A 12048-nucleotide genomic window follows, 5' to 3' on the forward strand; every position below is an offset into this window, starting at 1 on the left:
CTGAGGAATCGAACCCAGGGCCTCATGCATGCAAGGCAAGCGCTCTACCACTGAGCCACCTTCCCAGCCCCTAAAGCTGTTTTTTCTTATCGATGGTTTTCTAAGATGCATAATCCTCAGACCTTGATTGTAAGGGTTAAGACCCACTGTAAACAGCCTTGGGAGCAGCTTGTCCTAGAGGTAGGGGAAGAGCGTGCTGAGCAGACATGGAGACTGAGCACCTCCCAGTCTTGTCCTACAGTCCGCTCCAATTAGTCAGCTGACATGCATAAGGCCAGAGGCCACCTCCTCCCAAGGGGCAGTACAGCTGGAAGGCCATAGGACATCTCTGGATACAGGTTTACCAGTGACCTGTCCTGCCCTGATCCACTAAGACTTGGATTGACTGGGAAGAAAAGTCCCCTTCAGCCCCACCTCCAGGACCCTGCTGAGTGGCATGCAGGGCTAGTGGACAGACCAGGATTGAGAGGACCCTTGGGGGTCCCCCCCAAGGTTGTGCTGCTAGAGGGGCCCCAGCTGGGGCCCAGGCCAGTGAGCTCCCAACCCTCTCCACAATTCCCCCTGCCTCCCCATCTCACAACCAAGCCAGAAAGGACGCCAGGCAGGCTGGGCTCCACATAACACCAGCCTTTATTCACACTTCTCATCACCCAAAGCTGCCTGCCAGCAGAAGGACCCCAGCACAACAGAGAGCCTCAGCCCGGACCTCCCCGAGATCATGAGGGGAAGGGCTGCAGCCCACAGCGCCATGACCAGGGCTGGCTCAACATGAGGCTACCTGCTTTCAAGGAAAACCACTGGACCAGAGGCCTGGGAGAGAAGGGAGCTGGGAGGGGCCCACTCCACTGAGAGCAGGGGCCCTGGCAGAAAGAGATGAAGGCTAAGACAGGCAAGACTGGCAGGAGCCCAGAGCTGTCAGCCCCTATAACGGGGCTCAAGGAATGAGGCAAAGGTTTGAGACCTGTAGGCCAATACTCCACATCTGGCTGGCACCAAGTGGTGCCACAATCCTTCAGAGTTGGGGAGGGACAGTGCAGAGTGAACACCACCACCACCACCAGTAGGATGGTGTAGCATGGGAGAGCTGGGCTTCAGGCACCCAGAGGTCTGGTGGCTCAATGCTGGCCAGGTGAGGGCCAGGTATGCTCATGACCCTTTCAGGCTGGGAGAGGGTAGCGACTTGATAGAGCTAAGACGGTGAGTAACCTCAACCCACTGGGCCCATGCAGTGCAAATGAGGCCCTGAGAGGATGTGTTCTCCTCAATAATCCAGAGAAAGATGACATAGTATACAAACATAGTGGCCCGGACCAGGTGGCCAGATGCTGGCCAAGCGGTACACCAGTGGCCCCGTGCTTTTGCACAGTCTGGTCTCTCCTGCATGGCTGAGACTTCCTATAAGAGCCAGCCCAGGCTTGAGCAATAGGAGTGGGGTCAGGAGTCCCAACAACAGGTAAAGGCCAGGATCCTGGCCTGGACACACTTCCCAAACTAAATTCCATCCCAAAAAGATCTAAATCAAGGAGAATCCTGACCCACACTGCTCAGTCTGTCAGTAATGCACTCTGTACACACACAGCCTGCTCCATCCTCATGTCTTACATACTCACGGGCATGGGCGTGCGCGCACGCACACACACACACACACACACACACACACACCTGTGTTCAGATGCCCCATGATCCATCTCTCCTAAGGGAGTAGAGGATGGTTTGGGGACTCAGGGCCGACTGCTGACATGGAGAGTATAGAAGGCCCAGGGTTCGGGGACATAGATGACTCCCGGGTACTTCTTCCTGAGTACAGGGTCATTCCACAGCCAGGCCACCCAGATCACCACCAGCGAGAGGGTGAAGGTGAAGGAGTAGAGGAGGAAAAAGCCGTTGCTGTCCAGGAAAAGGCACCTGCGCTTTTGGTGTAGGACGAGTGCTAGCATGGCGAAAAAGGTGAAGATGAACAGGATGAAGATCTGCCCCTCGGTGACCAGGTACCTGGAGAAGCAGGTCACAGTGTCAAGGAAAGGCGGGTGCCACCCCAACCCTACCCTGCGTAGGGGTTCAGACACCAGGCAGCCCAGAACTGCTCACCTGGCATCCAGGCCCCGTGCGTCAGGCCGCTCTGCTGCAGCCCACTTTGGCTTGATGCATTTGCTTACAAGCACGCAGGGGTTTGTGTGTCCCATCCTTTGCTACTGGGGATGTATGTATATAGTATGTGTTCATTTATGTGGAACCCAGGACTGAACTCATATGCACATAAGTGGCATAGGCTGATACCTGTGCTTCACCCCAAGCCCTTTTGTGTTTTGGTTTGAGCTATGATCTTGAGACTTGCCTGGGCTGGCTTCCAACTCCAGATCCTTTTGCCTTTATCTCCAAAGTGGGATTACAGGTGTGCACCACCATGCCTGGCCAGTTGTCAGGATTTAAATAACAATATTAAAAAAAAAAACACACACACACCACAGAGCATTTGGCAGTGGTTTCCCTTGTCACATGAGCTTACCTCCACATGACAGCAACTGAGGGACAAAAGCCCTAACAGTGGAGAGTACTGTCTGTCACTGTCACAAGTCCCCACTTTTGTTTCCAGCTTGGTTTCTGTGGGGCTGGGAGCTTGGAAATGCAGTTACAGTTTTCAGGGATAGTTATCACTGGCCCTCAGAGATTGGGACACCATCCTATCTCCAAGAGACCTGGCGGTGGTCCAGAGAACACACAGCACTTGCTGTGGGGGGGGGAGGGGGAACGGGGATGACCTGCTCATCCCCATGACAACTGTGACACCAATCTATCCACTCAAGAAACTACAGCTCTGCAACTTGGGGGCCTATGAGCATGAGGAAATTCATGTGGAGCCTGTTTTCTCCCTTGGAAAGGGAGTGTAAAGGCTCTGTCTCTGGAGGTTCCAGGCATGCGCAGTTGGGCATCTCTTCCTTGGGAAGGGCTGCTGTTTAGCAGATGGCTGTGGGCCCTGCAGATAGCTCCTGCCTGGTTCAGCTGCTTTCCTGGGGAGTAAACAACTTCTCCCTCCTCCTCCCATTCCCCCAACTCTGTCCTGGGGCTGGGGGGGGGGGAGACACACACAGGCTAACCCTAGAGGGCCTTTGCAATGGCAGGGAAGCCCCTAAAGCTGGCTAGCACTGACCCAGAGAAAGAAGAACCTTTTCATGCCAGAGGGGCCTCATCTGAGAAGGGCTCAAGTCTGTTCAGGCCCTTCCTGAAGACGGCCTGTCTGCAGGGCAGAAGCAGGGAAGGAGGGAGAGTCCAGCTGGAGGGAGCAAGGGAGCCAAACAAACCACCCCTATCCAGTCCTAGTGGTCTCCATGTTGCTTTGTGGTCCACAAAGGCCCTCCTCGTCCCCAGATCCCCACCATCTCCTGAGGAATCAGGCAGGTAATTGTCTCCATTCCACAGAGGGGAAACTGAGGCTCGGGGGCTGCATAGATGGGCTCTATGGCCCTAGAGTGGCAGGGGAGTCTGGGTAGTGAGCACAAAGTGGGAGGAGGAGCGAGACCAGAGACCACAACCTTACCCTCTCCATCTCCCTGTCCATTCTGACCTGGGCTGCTAAATAAAACAGAGGCCACTGCAAAGAACTGACACGGTCCCCTGGAGACCCAGGAGGACACGGGCTCACACAGGGCTGGCCACACGCGGGGCTACCCACAGGTCTGTGGTCCAGTGAGTTCTGACTGTGGCGGCTCACTGAGTGCCCTGGTCCCCCCCCGGCTCCACCCCAGTGCTGCTGTCCACTCACCAGTAGTACAGGCCACTGGGCACCACCAGCAGCAGGGCAGGCCCCGGCATGAAGCTCTGTTCTTTGCAGGCTGTGAAACAGCCGCTGAAGTACATGAAGAGGATGAGGAAGAAGGGGATGTACCTGGGAGAGGGAGATCCAGCCTCAGGCAGCTGCCCCCCCCTTACCTTCCCCCCCCCCCGGACCCCTGCCACCTACCCTCACCCAGGGCCCTTCGCCACCACTGTCCAATCCAGCGTGACCTCAGTTTGCACAATGCCTGCCTTGAAGTGGCTGCAACTCTCCACCCCCACAGCCTTTCCAAGAGGGCTAACACTGGCTTCCACTCTGCCTGCCTGCCTCACTCTGAGGACAAGGGAGGGGTGGGGCTCTTCCTTACCCACATTTCCCCCAGATGCCAGCAGACCTAGCACCACCACACTGGCCTGGAAATGAGGCTGGTGCTGAGCAAGCATTGTCAGGGGGCAAAGGTCATCGTAGAGCCCCTCACCCACAGCCAGCCCCCACTTCATCCGGAAGTACAGCTTTGGCTCCCCACACAGCTCCTTTTCCTTACCTGACCTCCCACCCTCACCCCTTACCTGCTCCTCTCCCGTATTCTCTCCCAACCTTCCACCGCAATGCCAGGAAGGCTGGCAGGAAGCCTTTCAAGCCAACTTTTCCATGCCCTGAACAGACTCTACACACACCAATGCAGGGCACAGGTGGCACTTTGTCTGGGGCTGGCCTGCCATTCTCTATCAACCTCCTTCCTCTGGCTTCAGTTTATGTCCCCCTTACAGGATAGAGAGCCACAGATGATGCCCCCTCACTCAGGCCCTGAATCCTTAGTCTGAGCTCCTATTTCTGAAGTTTCTTCCTGGTGGAATGATGGCTTGGGGAAAGGAGATGCTCTGGAAGTCCTGAGATGTACTAGCTACCAGGGGGACCCCAGCCCCACCCTCCACACACACACCTCTCTGGAAGTGGTTCACCCCAGGCTCCAGTCTTGGCTAGGGTAGGATGACAGCCTCTTGCTGCCCTCTAGTGGTCTGGGAGGGAGAGGGTCGGTGTGTGTGTGGAGGGGGTCCAGCTCACAGCACCCTCTCAGGAATGAGAGCCCCATGCCAGACACTCGACTCAGCACATGAAGCCATGTGCAGAGGGCTGTGGCCTGATGGGTAATGGACAGATTGGGCCTTCACTCACCACAGGCAGTGGCCCAGGTACTCGTCGTAGTAGTAGAGCAGCTCAAAGGAGTCAATCTGAGGGAGGACGGGTGTGGTAGGGTTAGTGGGAGCTGCTTTGGGGGGCTGGGCCCAAGCAGCATACCTGGATACCCTTCCTCTACTTCCCCACTCAGAGGCTTGACCTCCACCAGCTGGGGGACCCTTGGCTGGTACGGTGTGATAATCCACAAGCATCCTACCTTAACAGGGTGAAGGTATTCTCACCTAGCTTTCAACAGAAGGTCAGCTGTGGCGGTGACAGGCTGGGGCAGCTTCAAGCCCCCCAGGACCGACCCTTAGGGTACCCATGGTGCGGGGAGGGGGTGGGAAAGACCAGGGAGCCTCACCAGTGTCTCCGGTTTGAGGTTCTTGATGATGGGGTTCTCGCGGACTGAGAGGTGGTGCTGGTAGCCACTGAAGAGCAGACGGTGGTTGACAGAGTCGCCCACCAGGTGGATGCTGGCACCCATGATGAAGGTGATGATGCTGATGTAGACCACGGAGCGCGGCAGGGTGCGGGGGGACCGCTCAATGAGCTGAGGGTCAGAGAAGGCCATAGCGTGTGACCGCCTGCCCGCCTCCGGAAGCAGTGGATCCTCTGCAGGTCAGTCCACCCCCACCTCGTGTGACCCTCCAAGCCCAGCAGGGTCTCAAAATGTTCGCATGTACGCCCTTCTCCTGGGGGAGATCAGACTCGGGACCTAGCGGTGAATACTAGCAAGGTTATCATCCATCAACACAGACAGCCATGTGCTCCTGGTGACACCAGAGCATCCATCAATGCAGGAGTCCAGGCCCAGGCTCCCCAACCCGCCAACCATCGATCCAAGATACCCGAACACATCCAGGTCTGTACTGAGCATGTGCAAACTTTTTAAAAACTGTCTCCTATTCCCTAACCAACACAGTGTAACAACTAAGGCCGGCATTGGCTTAACTTGAAAGTCATGAGGAGATTAGCCTCCCAGTAGGACTCGTGAGGCCAGGGGTTACAGTGCAGCCTCATGGCTGACTTTCCTTCCGTTACCTAACCCCAGCCTGCCTTCCTTCCGTCATCAGCTGGCCCCAGCCTGCCTTCCCTCTGGCCCGACATGCCCCAGTCACTCCCTTCTACCTCGCCCTCACAGATACTTTATGGTTTCCCATACACAGCCTTCTCCCATTTTGCCAGCTGGCACACTGCTGGGTCTCCTCCTGTGTGGGGGGAAGGGAGATGTCTCTATTCCCTTTGACACATTCCTCTCCCATAGTCCTGATTCTCCAATGGCTGTGGAGAAAGCCTAACTCAATGACCGGGGCTGGAGGAGAGGACAGGAGGAAAGATGGGACATGATGGTACCTTGAGCAGAAGAAAGGGTGTGATGATGTTGTAGGCCATGTGGAAGTAGTCCCCGACGCTGGGCTTGTTGAGAGGGAACCACTGGAGCGGGAACACGAGCTGTAGAGAGGGACGTGCTCACCAGGCTGCTCCTCCAGGCCCTGGGAGCTAGCCCCTCTTACATAAACACGTTTAAATGTGAACAATTAAAAGAGTGTGCTGGGGCTGGGAAGGTGGCTCAGTGGTAGAGTGTTTGCCTCGCATGCATGAAGCCCTGGGTTCAATTCCTTAGTACCACATAAGCAGACAAATCTGGAAGTGGCACTGTGGCTCGAGTGGTAGAGCGCTAGCTTTGAGCTGAAGAGCTGAGGGACAGCGCCCAGGCCCAGAGTTCAGGCCACACGACTGACAAAAAAAAAAAAAAGTAATAATAATAAAATAAAATAATGTGCTGGATGCTGGTGGCTCACATCTGTAATCCTAGCTACTCAGGAGGCTGAGATCTGAGGATCGTGGTTCAAAGACAGCTCAAGCAGGAAAGTCCATGATACTCCTATCTCCAATTAAACACCAGAAAACCAAAGTGGCGCTGTGGCTCTAGCTCACCTTGAGCTGAAGAGCTGAGGGACAGCACCCAGGCCCAGAGGTCAAACTCCATGAACGAAAAGAAGAAAAAAAAAAAAAAAAAAGGAAAAAGTGACCTTTAAGGAAAGAGAATAATTTTGCCAGCTGAAACCAAAACTACCTGGGACTCAGTCATTTAAATATGCAAAATGAGCAAACACACTTCATTTCTAGACTGACGTTATCCCGTAGGATGATGGGATAAATCTGAGACCACTCAGCCGCCTTTGATCCCCTCACATGCCACAAGTGCCCTGGCACCCAGCTGGACAACGTGACAGCATCGCGATCGGCGCTCTTTGCTCAATGGCAAGCTCAGCTGACAAATTCAAGCCACACCAAGTCTCCTCAACGCTGCTCAGGGCCCTGCCCACAGCTTCCCATTCACTCACCATAGCGATGGGGCGGCCAAAGTCCAGCACCCAGTTCTGCAGTGTGAAGTAGAACCAGAGGTCAAAGTGGAAGGGAGCCGTGCGGTCAGCCTCATCCGCCTTGAGGGAGCTATGCCTGAGAAGGGACAAGACGAGGCGTGAGCTCTTCTCTCCTCCCCCCATGGAAACCTGCCAAGACGAGAGACAAAGAGGTCTGCCCACTTGAAGGCAGGAAGAGACTCATGCCCCAGGCCCAGGGAAAGGGTTTTGCTGTAAATGCTGGAGTCCAGCCAGGCAGTGCAGTACAGGATTTCTGTGTAGATTTTGCCATGACCGTAGTAGCTTCCTGTGATTTGGGAAGCCAAAGAGGTACAGTAATTGTTGAGCTTTCTTCCTATAAGACGAGGGGGAAACAAAGGATGCCAGCACCACTGGAACGTGGGTAGCAGGGTGACGGATGACAGTAGGCCACGGTACTGATACTGTGAGCTGTTTACAAGTAGGACATCATTCGTTCATTCCCTTATTTACTGGTACTCGGTGCCTTACACAGGCTGAGCACCCTCCTCCCTTCATTTAACACCCCCTCCCCCAATCCTCGTAGAAAATCTGTGGTTGGAGCAATGTTCCCAATGTGTAGAAGAGAAAGCAGCCCCAAGGGGTTAGATGATTGGCCCCAGGTCACTCTGGCACAGGACTGAAACCTAAGCCCCAGAGTTTAGGCATCTCAATGTCCATACTGTAGTCGTGCGGCGTAGGATGGACACAATCCTGAGCCGGACCAATCTGAGCGCTCCAATTAAACTGCCTGGTAGGAACTGGAGGACACGGAAGGGCCTGGGGCCTTCTTCCCTCTTGGCTCCTCAACTTTGAGACTCTAACTACACAGAGGGTAAAGGCAACCCCTCGCCCCGCTGGCTAGAACCTCAAGCGGTTTTTGCAAATTCCTGACTACACAGACTTCAGAGCCCCCAGCTGGGCCAGCCCTAGGTCTCAATCACTAGCAATTTCTGCCAAGCGGGAATGGGAAATGTTGGCAGGTAACATGGCTGGCTTATGCTTCCTCCACAGCTCCCAAGGCTACAGAATGGGGAAACTTACACCCTAACTGACAGCTGGAGGGTCCATGTACCATGCACACAACTGAAATACTAAAATGTGAGCAGCATCTAGGGGGCAGAAGAGGAGTCTTGTCCTAGAAGAAGTAAGCAGACACCTAGTATGGATGGGGTATGGAGAAAGGCTTTAGGTTCTGATAAGGAATGATGAGATGCTACAGATGATGAGAACTAAAAAAAAAAAAAGGAGGGACAGGCAAATAATGACAGGAGGAAAAAGGCAACTAGAAGCTACAAGAAAAACAAAAGGAAGTGTAAACTCTCACTTGGCCTCTGTGGGGAGCAATGTTTACAAGGTTCAAACATTGTAAGCACTGGATACTGGCTTTAAGTATACAGTATTTAAGATCAATCTAGAAACAAAATATAGAAGCTAGTTATGACAGAAGACAATCACGACCCTCTTAGCATCTAGCACAGTGCTGGATATACCAAAGGTACTTAATGGATGTCTGCTGAGTACAACGGATGTTTCTAGTCAGTATGAACAGCCTGGCCTCAATCTGGCCAAGCTCCTTAACCCACCTGAGCCTACATTTATTCACATCAATAAAATGATCAAGTCAGAGGTTTTGGTGAGCCTTGGATGAGCAAATGGGTAATAAGGTGCACAGTACAGGCATGTACTATCTAATGATGGACAGTTCTGAGAAATAGGTTGTCGGGCATTTAGGGTGACCATCTTCATGTGTACTTCTACAAATTCCCATGGCCCTGACAAGAATCGAATGAGATGACCACAGGAATGTAATCGCTCCAATCAAGGTATTTGCTCGATCATTGTTTGCATATGAACAGGCAGTCAATGCAGTCTATGTAAGTTCTTCAGTAGCAAGAGGAGAGAGCTCACCTCAGCCCATCTCCTGACATCCGAAATCATACCACAGAGGTCCTAAAATGGGCTTTGTGCTTAAAAACCTCACATGGCTGCCCTGTGCCTAGAGACCAATGCCCGGAGAGACTAAAGGCTGCAGTCTTAGCCTGTCATTTAGGGTGGGAACAAGGGTAAAACTTGTGTGTGGGGGGGTGCCTGAAGCTCAACAACTCGCTGCCTACCCAGGTGCTTTCTCCCATGTTGCTTGGGACTAAGTTCCAATCCCAGCCCCTGGTGCAACGAAAGGCCTTTCTTCCACAGATGTATCCTCCAACACTGACAAAGTCTCAGGGCCCATGCCCTCTTCCTGGAGGGACCTGCTGTTCTTTCTTTCTTTCTTTTTGTCGGTCACGGGGCTTGAACTCTGGGCCTGGGCGCTGTCCCTCAGCTCTTCAGCTCAAGGCTAGCGCTCTACCACTTGAGCCACAGCGCCACTTCCGGTTTTCTGGTGGTTTAGTGGAGATGAGAGTCTCACGGACTTTCCTGCCCGGGCTGGCTTTGAACCGCGATCCTCAGATCTCGGCCTCCTGAGTAAGCTAGGATGACAGACGTGAGCCACCAGCGCCTGGCTTTGCTGTGCTTTCTCACTTCCCTTGCAGAATCGCGGAAGCCTCGGGGCTCCTCCCCGATGACCGCTCACCTGCCGGGGCCCTGGCCCTACTCGCCCGGGCAGGGCTGGCGCCCACCCGAGGGTTTGATGAAAGGCTGGGCACCTCAGAGGTGCTTTTAACACCGACGGCGTCTCTGGTCGGGAAGGAGATGTAAAGAAAAATGGAGGGCAGGATTAAAAGGCGATTTCCCGCCGGGCTACGGGGAGGTGAGCGCATCCCGGTCCCCGCCCCGGGGCGGCCCCGGCCCGCGGGGCTCGCGGGACCCCCGCGTCGCGGAAGTGGCTCCGGGACTTGCAGGGGAGCCCGGGTTCGGGCGGGCGGGCCCCGCGAGTCTCCCGGACCCGGCACGGCCTTCCCGGCAGGAGCAGCCATCCCAACGCGATCACCTGGCGGGGCGGGGGCAGGAGGACCCCAAACTGGCCCGGGAAGAAGGGGGACCCGGAATGTGGGGTGCGCGCGGCCCGCCGCCGTCCCGGCGCCCCGTCCTCCCGCCTGCCGCGAGCGCCCACCTGGCCTGCAGGAAAAATGCTCCGGGCTGCGCGCCTGGACCGCCCGCCGCTCCGGGGAGCTGCCGCCTCCGTGCCGCGGACTCCATGGCTGCCCGATCGGTCGCCGAGTCGGGGGGCGGACCGGGATACCCCGCGCCGCGACCGCACGGAGAGCAGAAGCGGCCGGGCTGAGCGGGCGCGCGGGCGGGGCCTGGGGGCGGGCGGGGCTCCGGGGCAGGCGGGGTGGGCGGGGCCTCGGGGCGGGCGGAGCTCCTCCATTGCGCGGTCTCCGATGGGCGGGGCCATGCTGTGGGCGGGGCCTTCTGGCTGCACGGTCCCCTGAATGGATGGGGCTTCCTGGGGGCGCGGTCTCGGATGGGCGGGGCTTCAGGCCAGAAGAGAAGGGAGGAGGGAGAGAGGGTGGATGGAGTCCCAGGGGCTGCGGGGCGGTAGAGGAGGACAGGGAGGCCCCGTGCGTGACCTCCGCGGCGGTGTGGTGCGGGGCCTGTCCCGTGCAGCGCGTGCGATCACGACGGGCTTGGTCTGTGCTGGGCTCCCTGGAGGATTTCCTCCAACCCCTGACTAGGACAGGAGGCTGCGGGACCCTGGTGTGGGTGGTCCCCAGTCCAGTGCTGGATGTTGTGGCTGCTGATCTTTGTGGCTTTGAAAGTCACCTCTCTGCAGGTGCCCTGGGCTTGGGCTTGGGGTGATGAGAAAGTACTGACTGTTGTGAGGGGATCCCCTGAGGCTGAGGTCAAGTAAGACTCTAGAGGAGGAACTTTGCAGTGGATGGAGAAGTGTGGACGGGAACTGACCAAGAACCCTGGAGGTAGGGCCAGGCAGGATCCCCCCGCCCCCACCCCTCGTGTCCAGAAAAAAGCTGCTGTGTGGAGGCATGGCAAGATTGGCAAGAATATCAGAATGCAAGAAGGAAGAACAGGAGCTCTCCCTGGACCTACTGTCTTCCCTCCATGAGGTCTGAAGAGTGTGAGCTCTGCCTATTTCCATTCTGTTGTCCCCCACCACCCCCGTCCTGGAGTTTTTTTTGGTTTTTTGTCAGCCATGGGGCTTGAACTCTGGGCCTGGGTGCTGTCTCTCAGCTCTTCAGCTCAAGGCAAGCGCTCTGCCATTTCAGCTACAGCACCTCTTCCAGTTTTTTGGTGGTTCATTGGATATAAGAGTCTCATGGGTTATCCTGTGGGGGCTAGCTTTGAACTGTGATCCTCAGATCTCAGGCTTCTGAATAGTTAGGATTACAGGCATGAGCCACCAGCATCCAGTTTGTTTTTTGTTTGTGTTTGTTTTTGTTTTTAACTTGGGCTTTCCTTCCTTTCTTGGTCAGCTCCTGCAGCCCATAGACCACCTGTCAGTTATTACCTGTGCCCCTCACTGCATAGTACATTTGCATCACAGCTTTCATTCTCTCGCTTGACTTTACCAAATCACAGAGGGGGTAAACCATATCCTCCTGCTTTTGAAGCAGAAGAAAGCCCATGTCCTTCTGTGCCCAAGGTCAGCTGAGGATATCTAGGAGCCTGGCTCCTGGGCTTAATTCTGATGAATTAGGTCTACAGATTGATCTTCATGTCCACGTCCAGCACTGAAGGATTAAGGCTCCCTCTCTGACCCCAATCTCTCATTCTCTTCTGGCTTGGCATGCCTGCTGGGTTCCAGAG

General features: G+C 55.5%; 1 protein-coding gene across 1 annotated transcript; it reads right to left on the reverse strand.

Moving 5' to 3' along the window:
• Positions 1-851: 851 nt before the first annotated feature.
• Cln6 (ceroid-lipofuscinosis, neuronal 6, late infantile, variant) lies at positions 852-10541 on the reverse strand. The gene is made up of 7 exons (XM_013011808.1): positions 10394-10541; positions 7303-7417; positions 6308-6406; positions 5316-5504; positions 4949-5004; positions 3761-3883; positions 852-1992 (listed from the first exon to the last, which is right to left on the reverse strand). The coding sequence occupies exons 1-7, from the start codon at positions 10477-10479 to the stop codon at positions 1722-1724; spliced, it is 939 nt and encodes a 312-aa protein (XP_012867262.1). The 5' UTR covers positions 10480-10541; the 3' UTR covers positions 852-1721.
• Between the last annotated feature and the right edge of the window lie 1507 nt (positions 10542-12048).

Source organism: Dipodomys ordii, unplaced genomic scaffold (assembly GCF_000151885.1).
Source record: "Dipodomys ordii isolate 6190 unplaced genomic scaffold, Dord_2.0 Scaffold15, whole genome shotgun sequence".
In the NCBI taxonomy this organism is placed as follows: domain Eukaryota; kingdom Metazoa; phylum Chordata; class Mammalia; order Rodentia; family Heteromyidae; genus Dipodomys; species Dipodomys ordii.